Source organism: Protopterus annectens, chromosome 1.part0 (assembly GCF_019279795.1).
Source record: "Protopterus annectens isolate FY-2018-M chromosome 1.part0, PAN1.0, whole genome shotgun sequence".
NCBI classification, from domain to species: Eukaryota; Metazoa; Chordata; order Ceratodontiformes; family Protopteridae; genus Protopterus; species Protopterus annectens.
Window position 1 is genome coordinate 1388490257 of NC_056725.1, and position 21485 is coordinate 1388511741.

At 38.8% G+C, this 21485-nt stretch overlaps 1 protein-coding gene across 1 annotated transcript in view; it reads right to left on the reverse strand.

The window, feature by feature from the left end:
• MDN1 (midasin AAA ATPase 1) overlaps nt 1-21485 on the reverse strand; it is a 3484183-nt gene that overhangs the window by 1908035 nt on the left and 1554663 nt on the right. Inside the window, exon 33 of the mRNA XM_044071809.1 lies at nt 14767-14896. Coding sequence (XP_043927744.1) covers nt 14767-14896 — 130 coding nt within the window. The remainder of the gene's footprint in view (nt 1-14766; nt 14897-21485) is intronic.

A 21485-nucleotide genomic window follows, 5' to 3' on the forward strand; every position in this document is an offset into this window, starting at 1 on the left:
TTATCATCCACTAATAAAATATTCCAATTACATTCAATGATGTTCTTTACCATGTCAAAATTGTTGGAAAAAGGGATGATAAATGTACTATTATTCTGTATATTCATGCGGCTACGTTTTACATTTGCTTGAATATTTCTATTGGAAAAATATGGTGATGCCCTATTGGTTCTTAATCTATTAACATCAGAATAAATACAATCTATTTCACCTTGTGTGTAACCTCTATTAATCAAAGCTAACTTAAATTTTCTTAACTCTAAAAAATATTGCTCTTCCTCACATGAGAGTCTAGAAAGTCTCATGGCTTGACCTTTGACAATATTATGAAACACTGTAGGATTGTGCATACTAGTTCTAAATAAAAAGGAGGGTCTATAACAGGGTTTGCGATATAACTTAGTCAAACATGAATTATCTTTGATAAAAACAGTAACATCTAGGTAATTAATGTTAAGCTTAGAATATTCAATGGTAAACTTTAAAAAAGTACTAGTCACATTCAGTTCATTAAAAAAGGAAGTGAGGGCTTCTAATGTATCATTCCAAAGAAAAAAGAGATCATCCACAAATCTAGAATAAAATACAATTTTAGGATGTCCTATAATATGTTGCAATTCCCATGATAACATAACCAAGTTGGCATAACTATTCGCACAACTTGTGCCCATGGCTACCCCCTTTTTTTGTCTGTAGCAAGTAGATTCAAACATGAATATATTGTTGTCAAGAACCATTTCTAATAATAAACATATAAACTCAATACGCGTAATGTCAAATATCCTATTATTGACTAATAAGTCCCTAACCAAATTAATGCCTTCTAAGTTAGGAATACAAGTAAATAGGGATTTGACATCCATGGTGACCATAATAATGTTTTCTAGACTATTCATGTGTGAAACACATTCATAAAGCTGGGTTAAAAATTGCTCCGTATCTTTCAAAATGTGTTTATATTCAGCAATGATTATTTTAAGTTCATTTTCTAAATATAAAGAAAGAGGCTCTGTGAGCCATCCTGATCCTGCTACAATCGGTCTTATTTCTGGTTCCATAAAATTTTTGTGTAATTTGGGCAGCCCATGAATAGCAGGTATTGTCGGATTTAAAACTATAAAATAATCATACAATTCTTTGGTAAGTATGTTCATACATTTACATTCAGTTAAAACATTGAACATATTATTTTGTAGTTCTAAGAAAATATCTTTGTGAACTATCTCATAAGCTTCATCGTTCAACATAGCTAACATTTTGTTTCTATAAAAAGACGTATCTAAAACTGTAACAGGCCCTCCCTTGTCAGCAGGGCGTATTGTGATGTTAAAATTCTTGCGTAAGCTTAAAAGGGCTTCTCGTTCTAGTTTAGTTAAATTATCATTTATAATAGGTGTAGAAAAAGAATCTTGCTCATAAAACGAATTTTCAACTGCCTCTAGGAAAACTTGAAGGTTATAAGGAAGCGGTGGTGTATAAAGACTTCTATTTTTAAAAACATTTTGACTACTCATTTGTGCATTGGTATAACAAAGTTGTAAAGATACCTTGCGTAAAAATGTCCTAACAGCCAAAATTGCTTGGGTAATGTCCATGTTAGAAGTAGGGATGAAACCCAATCCTTTGTTAAGTACTGCCAGTTCAGCTGAAGTTAAGCGATGCTTAGATAAATTCACAACTAGTTCGTTTGATTCCAAAAATTCGACAGGACTCGTGAGTGTTGCATTTCTTTCCTTTTTGCTCCTCTGGCAATATCTAGGTCCATTGACCTCTTTCTGCCTGTTCTTATTGGTAGAGGGACTTGTAGAGGAGTTTGTAAAAAAGGTTGGCTTTCATTCTTCTCCAGATTAATTTTGCGTCTAACGGCACTCGCGATTGTGGATGGGACAGTATCTGGCATATCGCTATGAGAGATGTCCTGTTGTTTTGTTACTATATTTTCCGCCGGTGTAGTGTAGACAGAATTGCTTCCATCAGGTGAAGTAACATTAGCACAAGCTGAAATGTGTGAAGCGACCAAGTTTGTAGTTACATTAGTTCCTGCTAGACCCGCCTGTTCAGACCTGGTTTCGTCATGTAATTTCCTGTTCCTTTGGGTGTCTCTTGGAATCGAAGCCGATGGAACAGCAGTTGCAAATGGAACTGATTTTTCTCTATCATTCACATTGCTATTAGAACCTTGAGACCTATTAGGTTCATTAGCATTGTATCTTGGCCATACAAAAACATTATTTTTGCGAAAGTCCTCAAGATCTCTGTTGAGTTTTTTCTTTTTAGAATCTAATAGATTTGTCTCGTATCTTGTAATTTTATCTATTAGATCATGCATAAATAATTCCGTTTGTGCTTCACCATTCAATTCAATCAATTTATCTTGTAAATTCACAATTTCTGTTTTTAAGTCATTCTCCATAGGCTTGAAAAAGTCTATTAGTAAATTAATATATGCCTTGCTAGTATTTAAATTTATTTGTTGCCATTGAGTTAGGAGAAGTGGATATGTGTTGCCGTATGTGGGCATGTTTAAAACTCTTAACCCACGTGGTACTACGTTACAAGCTAATGAGGCTTCCATATGAAAGCGTTGAGCTTGTAACCTTTTAAATTTATACAGGTTATTTTCAACATTTCTTTGTAGCAAACGTATCTCCTGTATATTTAAAAGACAGTCATCAGCATCATCTTTTGATATATTGTTACCTTTTTGTAGCAACGGATTAACAGTGTCACTTAGAGCACCAAGTAATCTTCTGTTTGAAAATACTGATTCAGCGACATTCATCTCTTCAGTCAAACCCCTGGTTTCGGCTCCTTCCATCTGGCCCCAAATAGATGTGTAGCAAGCAAACAAATTTATTCCTCATATATTGTAGAAGATTTTTATACATATTTTTATATATGCTCAATATACTTATTATTTTTAACTTTGTATATTTTGAAGTAGTTTATATACATTATTTAGTTGAACTGTTTTAAACTGCTTCGAATTAAGATTTTAGATAATAAGAGAGCACACCTTATTAATTAATGATCTAATTGATCACATGACTTTCTTCCATTGTATTTAAATCAACTGCCTACTATGTATTTTTATCTGATGAAGCGGATGGGAGTCCGCGAAAGCGCTCATCTTTGTTTTTGCTTTTTGTGTTATTAAAGTACTTGTTTTCCATTTGATTTCTTCAGTGGATTTTTTCAGTGGAGATGCCTTATATCGTTGGATCTAACATTGTGATATATTTTTGCCGTCTTCTTCCATCCAATCTTGGTTTTTTCAATATATATATATATATATATATATATATATATATATATATATATATAGATAGATATATATATATATATATATATATACACACACACAGACATACACAAACACGTGAATATGCTGATTTACACATTCACATGCTTGTGGCTACATATTATGCACATTAAAGTCTATACCTGCATATGACTATATACATGTGTAAATATATGCATACATATCTGCATAAACACATATGCACATACACAAATATACACACAGAATGCATAAGCTACATAGACGTACAATACATAACCTTGCCTTTCTGGTTTGTATCACAGCTTAAGTGTCCAAAAATAAATAAATAAATAAATAAACCAATGACTGTTATGACAATAAATGGTTTCACACTGCAGTTGTGCGTTTACAATCTCAGCTAACATACAAAGAATTCTTTTCTGGTGGATCCAGTATTGGATTTCTCTTCTCTTCCATTACAATCTACCATTTTCTTTCTCAGAAGGCCCTGTGCTCAGGAAGTTGACATGTCCCCTGCTACTGCACACCATACTGTACACCCAACAAATAACATATGCCAAGCTTGACCCATTTCATACCTGCAACTCACTAAGCACATTTTCAGCAAACTAGGAACAATGAAAATGTGATAACTGCACACCACTTAATATACAAGTACATACAGCCATGACTGGATACAGGGGCTGTCTAAGCACAAGGGGATGAATTGAGTATTTCAAACTCATTATAGTGGGGTCCCGCTTAAATTAAAAAAAAAAAAAAAAAAAAAATATATATATATATATATATATATATATATATATACACACACACATATATATATATATATATATATATATATATATATATATATATATATATATATATATACACACACACACACACACACACACACACATATATATATATATATATATATATACACACATATATACACACACAAAAACAGCTCTTACCCTATTTTACCTGGTGCTACTCTATGAATTGCCTGAATTTCAATATTGTAAATCCAGCAAGGTGAAACGGAGTTTTCAGATGACCAGAAGGCCAAAGGCTAAAAAAATCTAACTTATAAAATACAAAAGTTCCGAAGAAGACCAGTCTCCTGGAGTTGCTATCAAGGCAATGTTTACTGGAGATGTTACACAGAATCAAGTACAATAATGTCTGCAGAGAAATTAAGACACTTTCAATGAAAGCACTGGAAAAACAGCTCTGCCTGGACTGGGCTAAACTTTAACTGCAACATTTGCTAACAGACAATACCAACCACATTATCTTTTACCATCAGGGCGGTCAATCTAGTTGTAAAGGGTCTGCATGGCAAACTGTCATCTCAGATATATAAAGCAAACAATTCTGGTGCATATGGACTTGCGCATTTGCTTAAGGCACAACCTGAGCTATTAATGATTGCTCATGGTACAAAAGGCTTTCCATGTCTTACTTTCTCCCTTCCGAAAGTAAAAAGGGAGATCAATATACTAATAACCAAGTCTACACCGTGCAGGAACTTAATATGCAATTTATATATAAAAGTGGCTTGTTTTACTGTTTAATTGGTCTGATGAAGTCCCTATGCAATGTGGGACAAAAGTGCTAAACCTTTTGTAATTAAATCACCTGGATTTTTAACTGCTCTTTGGTTGTATATTGTGGTGCGATTTATTCCCTGCCTGGGTTCATATTGAGTTCCTGCACATCATACACTTTATCAGATTGGAGCTGTGTATCCATTGATTTTTTTTTTGTACTAGAGTTCAATGGATTAGATTATATGAAATTCAGAGAATATATTTGGAAAAGAAATATGGCAGGGCCAAAAGGTATAGCGATCCTTATGCAAAGTCAAATTAGTTCCCAGGACAAGGGAATGAAGTTCATAAATTCAGCAAAAAAGGGGTGATGGCCACCACAGTATTTCCAAAAGGCATACTTTGTGTATCTAAACAGGAAAATTTGAATAGAGATGTGCAAGCTTGTCAATCACAAGATCAAATCCCATGGAAAGGGGGTGGGCATCTTTAAAGTTGGGAAAAAAAGGCAAGAGACTCCAAGAGTTGTCTTACCAGCCTGTGTTGAGCCACAATCATTTCCACCATCAAAACAGTCTTAAACTGACAGTCACTGACCACGGGATACACTAGGCCAAGTGCTAGGTAATTGAGGTAGGTCAAAATTTGCTTGCAAACTTATCAGTCGGGGGGGGGGGTATACTATTTTGTACAAACGATGCACATCTCTGACAAGGCAAAACACATCTGCTAGGCAAAGGTTTCCTAGCAGCCTCAATCGCTTCTGACACCACTGCTGGAAGGTTTGATTAGCTCTTTATACCAGGAGTCAGACCACAAGGTGGAACTGATTATCCTCAAATGCAGCAGACTCCCCTGTCTGGGACTAAGTTTTTCCTGCATCATCAGGGACACAAGTCTGAAACCATACCCATACCAGTCACCACACAGGTGACCACAGCGTTTTCTGTTTTTTCTTCAAAGACCCTAGAGATGAGGCATGGCATCAGCAGGAATCTAAACTCCTCCCTGTCCCCTACTACACCAAACAAGAGGTACATTTATACATCTCTGGAGTATCCCACCTCCATAAGGCTGAAAAAAGCATGCTTTGTAATTCAGCAACTCCCATACCTGAATGACATGATTTAGCAAGTCAGTTTGTCCACATTTCCTATGGTGCAAACTGCTGAACCAGTGATACCTCAGCATACAGCTCATCAGAAGTACAACGCCTCTGCAAAGTATGTAGTTTTACTTATTTATGTACCATGTGATTGATGGACTGTATAGATGAATCAAGCAAAAACCCTTTAGGCATTTGTCTTCAAAGATCAATATGGCCAGGATATATGTCTGCAACAAGAGCTGCAAATGTGAAGCCCCTTTCCAGTGTGAAGCACAGCTTTAACCATACAGGAACGAGAGAGGGAGCCTACCCAGACCACCAGCATCCAATATCAGGATCTACAAAATGTGTAAGCTCTAGTAACAAGCTCTCCTGGGCACAAGCAGGGACTGCCCACTACTCCAGGGACAGAAATGTGTGTCTGAAACTGTATGATCAATGAGCATGTGGTAGTTCGGAAATGTTGACACCTCACAGTCCACTGCAAACCCACATCAAGTACGCAAATAACATCATAAAGATTGTGATAACCAAGCCCAGAAAGCAGTCTAGTCAAAGCCTGAAAAACACTATGAAATTACTCAATCACGCTCATCACTTTCATCATTTTCTGGAAATCTCCGTGGGCAGAACAAGTGGAACTGGTTCCAGGCAGCAGCCTATGGATAAAAACTGTGATCGTCACAAATGGGACTGAAGTACTCCCAAGGACAGACACAGCTAAAATATAGTTTCTTGCACGTAGACAGCTGTCCAAACATAGGAATATTCTAATTCCCAGCAGCTTCAGGTGAGCAGGATCCTTTAAGTAGATTTCACATGGAACAGCAGTGTCCTGAAGTCTTGGCTACTGTTATGTCCAAGTAAATGTCGTGGAGATCTATACAACTCATTCAACTTCCTTCCTGTAGAAAAGGATTAATTGTATCATGTTCAGATAGAACGTGGTTTTCCTTGCATACTAATTTTGCTACATGAGACTAGAATCAGACAGAGATCCTTCGTCTTTTTGGGGATTAAAAAGAATCTAGAATAAACCCATATGCTTTCTGGTCTGGTGGGATCTCCTTGATGGCTTTTTGCTAGGAGGTTGTCTACCTCTATTTTGGCTGTGTCATTCTGAGAAGGTGGAAATACCTGAGATAAGGGAAGACAGGATGGTTGGGGTACATTTGAAAATGGTATTTTACAGCCTCAGGAAAATTACAGTTGTGTAACATCTTAACATAACAGTACGTGTCCTTGTATTCACTGCTGCAGTATTCCTTACATTAGTGATCCCCTGCAAAGGGTAGCCAGATATCCGGCCAGTATTTCAAAGCCTTAGGCTGTGATAGGGAAATTGTACGTCACATGTATGCTCCACGTGCATGGGAGTAGAGCATAAAGGTGGCATACGGACATACCTTCATCAGAACTGAAAAGCTCAAGAAAAAGCAGTCCAAGAACTGAAAGAGGAATGCATGCTTCCAGAAGGAGAAGCAAAAAAGGGGAAGAGGGAGGGAGTGAATACTGCAACGGTGAAGAAAAGGACATCTACTCTTCTGGTAAGATTTTACACAACTGTACTATGTCCTTCCATATCACTGTTGCAGCATTCCTTACATTAGTGAGAGTACAAAAGCTTAGGAAAAAAGTTGGGAGGAGGAAGGCCCAGCACAGCCCTCAAGAAAACCATGCAGGATAGCCTGGCAAAAACGGCTCTAGCCCTGGAAACCACATCTAACTTATACTGCTTGGGAAATGTATGCACAGAAGTCCAAGAAGCTGCCTCAAGGGTGGCGCTGTTATCCAATCCTTAAAAAAAAAAACCACCAGAAGAAACAGCAGCCCTGGTAGATAGAGCCTTTACAGAAGACAGGCACCCATAAAGAGAGTAACAAAGGAAAATTGTCTTGGAGATCCAGGAAGAAATACTTTGCTTAGAAGCAGCCAAACCCAAAGACTTAGGATGAAAGGAAACAAAATTGCCCAGATTTACAAATATTTTTAGTTTTATCTAAATAATGTCGGAGTTGCCTATGCAAATCCAAACTGTCAAGAACCTTCTCACTAGCAGACTGTGGAGAAAGGAAAAAGTGGACAAATTAATAGACTGATTAAGAGACGACTTATTGGAAAAATAAGATATATCCAGGTAGCGGGCTTCTTAGCCACCTGCAGAGCCTGGAGCACATCCTCAGGAAAAATAAAGGTGCCTAAAAGGAATCAAAATCCTATCACCCACATTGTTAGTTGAAGACAGGACATGTAGGGATTGATTACAGACCCCTTGTCATGTGCAAGTCCACCTCATGAGGTAACTTGTGATTACTGCCCTTGGCTAAATGCAGAAGAGGAGGAGCCCAATGCTGTCTGAGCCAAAAGGGAGTCGCCAATCAACAAGATTTTGAGAGTCTTGTTCTATCTTAAACAGTACCCATGGTATGACAGGAAGGACAGGGAAGGCATAAAGAAACATCCTCTTCCAAGAAAAAGATAGGGTGTCCACCTTCCAAGCCAGAGGACATGGGACTCCGGTGCAAAAGAGAAGAAGTTACTGTTCAGAGAGAAGGCAAAAAGATCTTCCTGAGGAGTACCCCACTGGTGGACAACGTCTAGAAACATCTCTACGAAGCATCCATTCGTAAGACTGTGTTATGGACCTGCTCACTGAGTCTGCCACAATGTTCCAATCTGAAGGAACTGGAAAGTCCAAAGGGTGAGAATGCTGAAGCCAGACTGACTTTAGGAACAACTATAGCTTCCTCATATGGAGTCTGGCAAGTGGAAGCATAGGAATGGAGGAAGCCATGTATCCCAGAGCCATTAGAAGCTCCCTGGTTGTAATTTATACCACAGGAAGGAGGAACTAAAAGAATGCAATCAGAAGTAAAGCTTTGGGAAGAAACAGAGATGCCAGCACCCTATAAAATCTATCAGGCTTTTTAGGAGCAGGGAGCCGGAAAGCTGCAAAGTGTCCAACAAGGTAGCAAGGTAGCAAGAAAAGGAGGAAAAGCAGAGGGCTTGTGAGACTCCATTTGAAGGAGTTCATAGTTCTTTTGAAGATCAGAAACCTGGGCACAGTCCCAACTCCATCATACAGGAAACTATGTCCCCAAAAGAAATCTCCTCAAAGGGAGAATCCAGACTAATAGAGTCCACTTCCTCAGAACCATAATCCAAGGGAGAGGTAATCGGGGAGGAATAGGTCAAAGATACATCATTAGACTCTATTACCCTGCTCCACAGGTGTTTACAGGGGAGTAGAAGAACTGGGGGGAGGGGCTGGTGTGGGAACAGACTCCCTGAGGGGGCTTCAAGGCCATAACAGCATTAAATAAACTCTGTGTGAAATCCTGCCATTCATGCCAAAGATAATTAGGAGTAGGGGATATATGCTTAGTCTTCTGCTTCTTTTTTGAATGGACATTAGCCCTAGATACCTTAGGTGGTTCAGAACCCTGCAGACAATCAGCATAGTGGGAACCTACTACCTAACAAGAATCTGTGTAACACCCCTACAGCCTTTGGATATAATCAGACACAGTTTCCCTTGAACATCCGAAGCGGGCGTCTGCAGAGCCTCTGAGGACATGTGAGAAGTCAGATCCATGCCAGCCTCCAATGCAGTCACAGCAGAGGAATCCAACTGAAGAACCGGGCAATCCTCCAGGCTTTCACCAGCTTCGAAAAAGACATCCGTGGGAGGCAGTACATCAGAAGAAACCGACTAAACTTAATTGACTTCCCTGGTGGATAGCTGACCCTCAGGCTGGGATGCTTCCACCACTTTACCCTGAGCCAACAATTTAAGACACTGGTTCTCTAGGTAAATAATAGCAAAGATGACTATTCAGATATTTAGGGACAAATGCCTGACAAACTAGACAAGATATATGGTTGTGAGAAGCACCCAAGCAAAACAAACATTGTTCATGACGACCCTCATGGGGAACGAGTCTTCTACACTGGTATTTCCCCTTTCTGGATGACATGTAACCCAGCAAACACACAAAAAAAAGATAAAAAGAAATGCCCCAATGGAGCACTTAGTTGAAAATGGCTAGGCAACCAGGAGACGAAAGAGCGTTGAGACCAACAATCAGAGATAGCATTCAAACTGACAGCAAAGTAGTTCTGGAAAAGATATGTTGGTACATCACCTGTATGCCTTACACTGTACGTGGAGAGCATACGTGTGACATACAACATCCCTATTACAACCTAAGGCTTTGGTATACTGGCCAAAAGTTGGGCCGACCCTTGACAGGGAATCCTTAATGCAAGGAATACTGCAACAGTGCAAAGGAAGGACATCTACGTCATTAATCTGTTGAGCATGATGCCCGCTAACCTTCTACATGCAGGGACTTGCTGACCATCACCGATTCCTGAGTAAGACATACGGCACATACTCAGGGGTGCTGTTGCTGATCCACAAGGGAAAAGCTGCAGAACACCTCTGTTGCTAGGATAGTGCCTATTTTAGAAGTCCCAATGGCCACATAATTTTCTGTCAAAATGCTGCTCATAAGACTGTGGATGGGACTTGTGAAACTAAGTTTTTTATTCCCTTCAGTTACAGGACAGTTGCAGGGCAATAAACTCAATCCCAACAGCTAGTGCATTGCCCCTCTTGTATATTCTTAAGCAACCTCTCCAACTTGGGCCCATAAAGATGGCCCATCAAAAGGGGAGTAAGAGAAGGGTGCCGTAAAATTTCCTACAAAACCACAAAAACTAAGACCAGCTTGCTTTTTCATGGGAAAGTCTTTCTCAACTGCTCTTAAAGCTTAATTACCTGTGTTATGCATCAACCTCATTATAAGCAAAGTGACTTTCAGCACTAACATCTGTAACATCTGTGAGTCTATCTTGGGCTGAACACGGTTGTAAAGCCATTTCAGCATTTATTTGGTTTTCTCTACAAGATTATGATGAAGGCCAGCTATGTGCATCAGGTACTTCAGAGCATCAACAGCTGAAGTACTGGATGTGAAGACACAGGCCACGGTGTGAGAATCTTTATGTGGGGTGGGTACCACTGGGCCTTCCTAGAAGGGCTCCCACTTGTTACCTGCTGCCTCTATCCCAGAGTTAACAAGGGCAGCCTTACATCAATAAGATCAGCCCTTGGGGATGAGTGCAATCTTGTTAGGCTTCCTTGACATAGGTACAGCCACAGTGGGTTCTCTACATGCCCTTTCCATTACATGATCACATGGTTTGCTAGAGAGATCGCCACAAGATATAGGCAGTCTGGACCAAAGGGTCTCTTGTAGGGTCTCTTCTTCAGGGGTGAAAGTCTATGGCTCAAGATCCTGTTTGCCTCAATTCCTAGACCTCCCCTAAATGTTGTCTCCTCTTGAAAGGACTATGGAGAACCCCTCCCTTCTTTCAAATCCATATACAGAGTGAGGAACTCTGAATCAAGGTGACTCTTGCTGCATCTCATCATCTTTGGAAAACTCGGCTAGACCTCCTCTGAGTGCTCTGAAGGGTAATCTTCCATATAAAACAACTTTCGGAACAAACCTTTCCAAGGACACAGATGATGAGCACAAGGCTTCAAAGTAAGCAGTGTTGCAGGGTGGATACCAAAGTAGATGATGTCTCTCCAATATCCCTCAAGATATATCTTGGAGGTTGCCTTGTCACCATTTTCAAAATCTTAACAACTGGAATTGAGACTGTTGCTATCTAAGTGATCAGTACCAAGCTAGATGCAAGTCCATGTTCAGCTAGCCAGTAGTCAAAGACTGTGATGCATAGCAATAAAACCCAGACCAGCTCAAGGGATGGCTTTAACACCAAAGGTCTGAACACTGATGATGTCACCAGGGACGGCTCAGAAGGTATGAGCACTGACACTTGAGCAAGATCATCAGTGCTGAGAACTTTGTGCCTAAATAATCTTGACATCCAAGGAGTAAGTTGACACCACCGGTATCAAATGGGTCAGTGCTGATGAAAGCAAGACTACTGAGGTTGATGTGGAGAGCAGAGCAGGTTACTCTGCTCTGAAATCAGGTGCAAGAATGGAGCATATGAAGTGGAAGGGAGAGGTCCTGTCCTTGCCGCTCTAAATACTGTGAGGGAAGAAAGGACACCAAGCTCAATTTGGGCCTTAACACCCATGGTGGTGGTGCTGCGGTAGCGTTGTCGCCTCATAGTAAGACGCTGACCAGTTCGATTCTAAGCTAGAGCATCTTCTGCGTGGAGACATGAGTGAATGGGCGTACCTTCGCTGAAGGTTGTGCGTCAGGTCTGGCAAGCCGGTACGTAAAAATCAATTGCCAATCATTAGCGGACCGGAGTTCCACTGTGGCGACCCCTGACCGGGGAAAGCTGAAAGACACAAACAAACAAACCCAGTCACAGTCCATATGAACAGATGGGGATTCCTGACCAACCATGTCAATCATACTGAAAGGCCCTTGCTTGCTCAACACATCATCCACCAAATCCTAATATTAGTCTGAAAAAATCATCCCACTGTAAGTAGCATTTAAGATGGAATTAGAGTTCCTTGTCAAGACAGTCAAAGCCTGAGGCTGTGACTCTAGCCAAAGCATCGGCAGAGTCAAAATTAACAACATCCTACTTAAATCCCGGAATAAGGGAGGGGGAAGCTTCTCCATTGTATTCTCTAAAAGGGAGAAGAGAAATGGAATATAAATAGGTGAAATGAACAGCTATGGTCTGACACCTAACATAACAAAACAGTATGCTCATACCAACTACGTCCAAGAACTTACACTTGTTTAGAAATAAGGCAGCAAGATTTGAGGGTCACTTGACTATGCACTGCACTCAGAAGATGACAAAGTAGTCAGTTTGACAATGCAGAGTCACTCCATTCAAGTCAAGGACTTTAAAAGATAACTTGCTTTATTAGGAGTCAAAGAAGCAGTCTCTTGTCATTTCTAAGCCACATTAATAGCACCCTTAATCACCAGTTCATTCAAAAGAATGACAAGATTTATAGCATTCTTCCAGATGGGAAAAGTAATGTTGCCCACCAGTATAAGTGGGTTCAAGAGTCTTAGGGTTTCTCTCTGAAAATGCAGTCCCCCGAGGAGAAGCAGTAGGATGAGAAGGAATAATTGTCCTTAGTCACTGCAGGTAAAAGGTCCTCTGTGAGATGAGACTTCTTGTAGAATCCAGAAAAAGAGGACCTCCCCTGTCTCAAACTTCAGAGATTATGTCATGGATGAGTATGGAATGGGTGCATATCTCAGATTCAGATTATGCAATACAAATTTCACAAAGAAATGCACACTTGCCAATGAAGGTACGGGAACACAAAAGGTTTGCAATGTCTTGAGTCAAGAAATGATCCCCAAAAATGTGGTCTTGCACTCATGTTTCCAAGATTCATTAGACTTAAAACATGCATCTTAAATGTGGTGGCTGTATTATGCGCCCTGGCATAGGATGAGGCCACTGAATCCTACTGGTCCAGGGAAAACTCTAGAAAACTCCTTGAGTACAGCTGAACCAAAGTCTGTTAAATCAAAAGACTGTTCTCCAAGATCAAACTGGGCACCTCTGTGCTCTACTGGATCTTCCTGGGGAAAAGGAGACATGTGTACACTAGGACACAGCTCAAGCATTAAAGTCAAGGTGGGAATCACTCCTCCGGCCCCATTCAGCACCCTCTGACAAAATACAAGCAAGTCTCAGCATGCACATATTAAGGATGACCTCAACATATGTGAGGACCGGATGGGCATTTCAGTAAAAGACAGCTCTGAAACAGCTCAACCAAAGACCACTCTTCCCAATCTCAGGCCTTACAAACTGGCTTCAGCTTAGACATGATGGCTATACAAGGACCATTCAGCTGCCATCTACTTGCCAGTAAAGGCAGACAAAAATTGCTCCCTCTGACATCTGTGGGTTGTCAGGCTAAATCAGTGCCACTTAGAGCAATGCATTCATTGCACTTACAACTATGAATTAATTTCACAGTGCTCTTGCCCTAGGCAGTAGAGATGGTGCCAAGGTAGGTCTTGGCTCATCAACCAAGCAAATGGACATTTAAAATATTTACTTATAGACATCCAATTTAAGAACATTTCACAAAATCATCAAGATTAAGACAAGAGCTGAGACAATCAGAAAAATTCTGTACATTTAGGGGCTGGGTATGCCTGTTTAATACAGGCCAGGACACTGTTGCATGCACTCGTAACACGGCATTTAAATTTCAGGAATGGGACACTCAGAAAAACTGCTAAATGTGAATATAAGGGTGAACCTAACTTCAGGCTAAACAATGAGGGTCTCTGATATTACACTTAATAGTTATGCATGAATCATAAACAAAGGTTATTGCCCTCATAAAAATTAATTTGTCAAGTCAAAAATGAAACTTGACAACTCAATGACAATACAGTTAACACTGCTGGGGTTGTTCACAAAAAATGATGACCTACTAGCAGAGGCTTGATCAAAAAAACCTTTTCCAATTGCAAGAAACAAGGAGCTTCGCAACTGGGATACTGAGACTTGGCACAAAAAGAACATGAAAACAAAGAACGGAAGTTTTGCAAATTACTTGTCATTTGATTACAAGATGAAAGTTATAGGCACATTCCATACAGTGACACTGAAGATGGTACCAGGCGCCACTTATAATTTTTTTATAAAGCATCTTTGAAATTTAAATTCTGAACTGTCACTGAGCATGCTACATTGTGGGAGGGAGAGACTGTGAAGTCTACCAATACTCCTTAAAGAGGTATCCAAGCAGAATTCTGATAGTAAATTAATCACCAAGAAGCCTACAGACACAACTGTCAAAAAATCTGCCAAGCATTTCAAGCAAACTACACAAATAAGGAGAGACTCACCTTCATGGTTAGCTCCATTAAGAGAAAGTCCAGCCTTTAAGTTGTGTTTAATAATAAGAACCAGATCTGCACGAGTGTTTATCTGTGGACACCAGATCTCAGTAAATCTGTTACGCAAAGCAGGTGACAGCTGTAGAAAAATATATTTAATATGATTTATGTGCATGTGTACAAAATACCAAGTGGAAAAATTATCAGAATCACATACAGCTCTTTCAAGCACAAAACTGACAAGTCAACAGTGGTTTATATACTGATCTATGGAAACAGACTACATATTTTCAGGATATTTTATCAGAAAAGAAAGCTTACAGAATTAACTTCTATAAACATATGCACTTGCTACATCAAGTAACTTGTGAGAAGGCCTTATGTAATGGTCAACTATTATTTACTCCTCTCAGATTTCCTCAGCATTGCATACTACTAAAATATCTTCAGACATCAACCCAGGGGCATGTAGGTCTCTAGGTAGTACATGTCACATCAAATGCAAGCTCAAGGGTTTACGTTCAGCCACTGCACTACTTGCTAAACCCTAACCAATAAAGAAGCACAACATGAAGATAATTTAAAATCATACATTAAAGCAGTGGAAAGAAGACCTTCATAGCAGAATAAACTGGAGAAAAAAAAAAGAGTGGGGACTCCGAAGTTTCAAAGGAGGCATATCTCATGAAATTAATCTCCAAGTTATAAATGCTTCATAAAAGTATAAAGATATGCTCAAGCATCCAAGACACTAGTGTTTGCATTAAAGCATTCTTCACAGTAAGCTACCTGGCAACATTTGCCAAAACGCAGTCTCAAGATGGAATAAGATAAAGAACTTGACAATAAACATGAACAAGTTTTGTTTAATAAGTGCAAGCACTTCCTTATGCAAAAAGAAATCTCTCTCTTGAAAAAGCATGGGAAGATGTGAACAGTGACTTCAGGAACACATATGACAGCTATTGAGAGGAAACATGCAGCAGTCATGAGGAACAATTAATCCTTTTTTAAAGCCAAACAGCGTTCCTTGAAGACAATTCTTCTAAGTGAAAACCAGTCAATCTGAATATAAGATAGATAAGCCTATCAATCATGAAATTAAAGCCACAAGGGGAACAGCTTGCTAAGGCAAAGATACAGAATCCTCCATGAAAAACTGCTTAACCAGCTGGTGTGGGTCTTCCGTTACGCCATACACAAATCTGTGATGTACAGATATGACGAAAAAGTGATTCTTAAAGGGACAGACTCTATATGAATATATTGCAACAACAATATACGAAAAAACTGCAACAACCAGATCCCAAACCAAATTCTGGAACGCACAGAAAAAAGCATGCAAATAGTAAAATGAGGATATTTATTCTATGGTAACAGATTTGAGCGCCTCGGTGTTGCCACTTTCATGGAATACCATTTCATTTCTAAAACACACTTCTATATCCTTAAAGTTCTTTAACACCAATTAAACAATTAGATAATTAAATGCATTAAATACTTAAACAATTCCAATTTAATTCATTATTTAGTCCCTTAGGGACCACTGTATTATACTTTAAGATATAAATACATTCTTTATATAATAACTTTTGTTTCAACACTTCCTCATTCTCCCACATACAATCAATTTGTTCTAAAATAGTACCTTTTAAAAGATGAGCATTTCCTTGATGATGGGCTTTAAAATGTAAGGAAATCATTTTATCTTCCCTCTGATGTTAAATATCTCTCAAATGTTCCATAAATCTAATGCGAAACATCTGTTTCGCCTACATAAAATAACTTACAAGGGCAAAACATATATACAACACCTTTACTTTCACATGTATATGTGCCTCTAACATCAAATTTATAATTATTAACATATTCCACCTTCTCTACAATATGTGTACAAATTTTACACCTCCCGCATCTCACTGTGCCCGTACTATTTAGTGGTCTAGCGGGATTAGTTGTAGGCAGACTAAAATCTCCATGAACCAACATATTCCTTAAACTTTTCCCCTTAGTAAACGAGAAAAAAGGTTGATTTGGTAAGATGGTGGACAGACATTTATCTTGTATCAAAAACTTCCAACAGTGTTTCATTAATTTAACTAATTCATCACTTCTAATGTTGTATGAAGAAACAAAACATACCAGGTCAATTTTATTACCTTTTTGAATATTATGAAAACGTTCCCCTGTGTAACCAATTCGGTGGAATATATTAATAATTATAAATGTGATGTTAGAGGCACATATACATGTGAAAGTAAAGGTGTTGTATATGTGTTGTTTTGCCCTTGTAAGTTATTTTATGTAGGCGAAACTAAATGGATGTTTCGCATTAGATTTATGGAACATTTGAGAGATGTTAAACATCAGAGGGAAGAGAAAATGATTTCCTTACATTTTAAAGCCCATCAATCAAGGAAATGCTAATTTTTTAAAAGATACTATTTTAGAACAAATTGATAGTATGTGGGAGAATGAGGAAGTGTTGAAACAAAAGTTATTATATAAGGAATGTATTTATACCTTAAAGTATAATACAATTGTCCCTAAGGGACTAAATAATGAATTAAATTGGATGTGTTTACTTTATTTAATGCATTCAATTATCTAATTGTTTAATTAATTGGTGTTAAAGAACTTTAAGGATATATAAGTGCGTTTTAGAAATGAATTGGTATTCCATGAAGGTGGCAACACCGAGGCACTAGAATCTGTTACTATAGAATAAATATTCTTATTTTACTATTTGTACGCTTTTTTCTGTGCGTTCCAGAATTTGGTTTGGATCAATATAAATATATGCCCAAAATAAACAAGTTATATTTTGACTTTAATCTATTATGGAGCCCTTGAGAAATCCAATGACTGTTTATCCTCTAACATCCCCTACTCAGCATTTTATTTTCAAATGCCAAAGTTGCTTGAAGGTACACAAGACTGATCTAAATGTACGGTGACATATCACATCCTGACAGCATAACTATTCATAAAGCACAACTATTCATAACCTCTGTGCTAGCACACTTCCTCCTGAAGTAAAATATTTCACCAATTTCTAACAAGTAATGAAATAAATTTGTTCAAATTACAGGGAACTCCAACAGCCAAAGATGGATGGACAGGCATATCACACAGATGTACACTAGGTGGGTATTTGTAACTCAAACAAGACTCAATGTTTAGGAATCTGTTCAGTCTAGGAAGGGACAGTCCTTGACCGGTCCCTATGGGTGGGTTGAATTCCAAGCATCAGACCACAACAGTGGAAGGAGGCAGAGAAAGACCAAAAACCAAGGCACAGAAGGTCAAATTCTGAAACAGCCCTAAGGAAGCCAGTCAAAGATAGAGTCATAACAATTCCTAAAGGTATGCACCAAAACATAAGCAGAAGCATCAAGATTTCAGCAATGAAATGAAGATGAAAATGAAACTGAAAAATACTTTAAAAGAAAGAAAGAGACATGGAGAGTCTGCCGATAAGGATGACAGCAATTAGGGATCCAGATGATAGGCAACAGGGTGCTGGAATTTATTGGAGAAACTGGCAAAAGAACCAAGGTAATCGGATCAAATAAATAGAATAGGAAGATATTAAGAATTTATTTGGACTGCAGGCTGGAGATTGCCTTCCCTATCGAGGCTTGACAGAGTATGGGCAGAGAGAAATAAATAGGGGGATCCTAAACAAAACACAGCACTGGTAGAGTTTTTTGTAGAATCTACAATAAAAGTTGCTGTAAAAAAATGAATAATTAGTACAGCATATAAAATATTGCATGATAAAGAATAAATCAGGGGAGGTTAAGAAAGGATTGGGAAGAGAAATTGGATAAGCACTTCACAAAAACAATGGGGTGATATATGTATGTCTCCCCAAATATGCAACTAAGTCTAGATGATTTACGATCATTGCTTAGAAGTGTTTACATAGGTATTTTTATACCCCAAGTAGACTCTAAAGAATTCTTCCTCAGGTAGATAAACATTGGAGGTGAGATGGGGAAAAAAGAGGTAATTGGGAACATATTTTCTGTGAGTGTAATGAGCTGGAAGACTTTAAAAATTCCCTGCAGACTACTCTATCACAAATAGTGGGTGAGGAAATTGGCATAACTAAGAAAATGATTTTTTGAGCTATGATACAGAATGAATTGCCTTGAATAGTAAGGCCTTGCTTAGTCTAATTATGGCGGATGCCGAAAAAGCAATTACTAGTAAATGGAAATCAAAGTCTAAATCAACTGTACTAGAAGCAGTGAATACAGTAACGGAGATAAAACTGGTAATGGTATGCTTAGAAAAGGGTAGGAGCAAATTAGATACAAAAAATGGGAATTGTGGGAACAATATGTGCAGAGGAGGATTGAGGTTTAAAAGAAGGCAGGATTTGAATGAGCTATGTGACTGAATAGATTATAATTGATATATAATGCTTACAACTGCAATTATGTCAATATGGTCTTTGATGTATAATAATTGCAACTAAAATTATGTCAATACGTTTTCTTTCACTTATATAAAAAAGAAGTTATGTACTCACCATAACATTCCATGGTTGTCCATCTCACCGTTCATTCTTACAATGATGGGTTTTGGAGCAGATTCTCAGCTCTGACTCGGCCGAATACATAGCTGAAAATCTCAAACCTGGCTCATGGCAAGAAGGTATCCCACAATGCAGTGGTGCAATTACCCAGATCTTGTTTGCTGCTACTACTGAATATGTACACCATATACATAAATACACTGAGCTAATCAGAGGAAGTCTGAGGAAGGGCTCTGAGCCAACTAATCTGTGATATATAACATTAATTATCCTGTTTTTTGCTTATTTTTGAGTTATTTATAGCACTTTTATTGTTTGCATATATTTTTCTAGCTAGTGTCACTGTGTGTGAGATATTAACTAGTAATTTTCTACAATTGTTAAACATCTGGTTGGGTTTGTTTGTTCCGATTTCCTGCTAAGGAGTGTGTCATTTAACTTGTTTGCATTTAAAAGCATTCTCTAGAGTCCCCATGATCCTTTACCTGTTTAAACATATCTGCAGATTTTTTTCTACCTAAGTAGTGTAGCACTGTCCATATTCAGGCTTGTGTTTTGGGCCTAGTTTGTTAGTAGTGGCTGTGCATCTGAGCACATGTTCCGGGCCATCGTAGTTTAGCCAAAGCCAGTATAGCATTTCAGTGAGAGTGAATTGTATGGTTATTGGCTGATTGGGGTTACCTGGACTACTGCTTGGAGCAAGCACTTCATTGGTTCTTTCAAGCTTTTTTTTTTTTTTTTAAAGTTGTTTCAGGTTTCTACTTAAGAAGTTAACTTCAGTGTTTCTGCATTTCACACTGAGCTAATTGGAAGTCATCGAAAGAAAGGCTCTGAGCCAGCTAATCTGCGATATACAAGTATCCTGTTTTTTGCTTATTTTTGAGTTATTTATAGCATTATTATTGTCTGCATATACTTTTCTAGCTAGTTTCGTTGTGCGTGAGATATTAACTAGAACCTTCTACAATTGTTAAGCATCTGGTTGGGTTTGTTTGCCACCCTCCCTACTGGTATCCTGTTTTTATACTTGGTGGCTTTGCAGTTGCCTGCCCCTACTGTAAATTTGATCTGGGACACTCTTCCCAGTCTAGTGTCATTACCTCATTCTACCTAATCCAGGGAGAATATTTCAGAAGGCCAACAGTTTCTTCTGCTCCTTTCCACTTTACAAAAAAAAAAAAAAAAAAAAAAATGTATAAGCTTGTTTCCTGCCTTTCCTGTAAGTCGTCTAGTCCAGATGCAGATTTGCTGTATCCAGGACTGTTTGTAAGCTTCTGAGCCCCCAAGCCTTTATGTTGGAGAGAAGCCTTCTAGCTTAAATTTTGTTTCTTAGAACTAGCCAGTGTTCTAGTTACAGCACTCAAATCTGCTTCTTTGAGCTCAGCACTTGTTCAGTACTCATTGTAAGCACTAAATAAGCTACAAATTACTACAGCACTCAATTTTCATCACTTGTCTGGAGGAAAACAGTTTTTAGTACTTAAAAAAGCACCTATCCAGGCATGTCTAAGGGTCAGCTCCTGGTGTTTTCTCCTGTCTACCTAATGAATCTGGGCATCTTGGGACAATGCAGCAATTGCCTCATGTACACAGACAACCCTCTCCCACTACCACCCAACTCTACAACCTGTGAGAGATGCACTTACATAGCTAAACTGGAAGCAAAGCTCTCCTCACCCAAGATGGACTAGACAGTCAAGAGGAGAAGGTAAACACTTGCACCACACCACAATCACAAAGGTCCCTCAAAACCTACACCACAAAACACACACACAGAAACACAAAACACGCACCTACATTCATGGAGGCTCTCAAAAAAAATCTACCCAAGCAACAGGGACCTCCACAGCAGAAACGCAAGCAACCTCCACCCCTCAACACAACCCAAATGACACAAAGCTCACAAACTCAGTGTGCCACTCAACCACAGCCCATACGGCATAACAATGTACCCAACAGTCTACTCATAGGTGACGCTATAGTCAGGCACACTGATATTCCAATCACCAGGCTAAACAAGGAGAAAGTTACTGTCAGCTGCCTGTCAGGTGCCAGGATCAGCCACATAATGTATGCACTCAGGTCACCCCACAACAAGTACAAATATGACTGCCATTGTCCATGTTGGTGTGTATGACCCGAGACGTACCTCCCTGGACTACATGAAGAGAGACATGGAGGA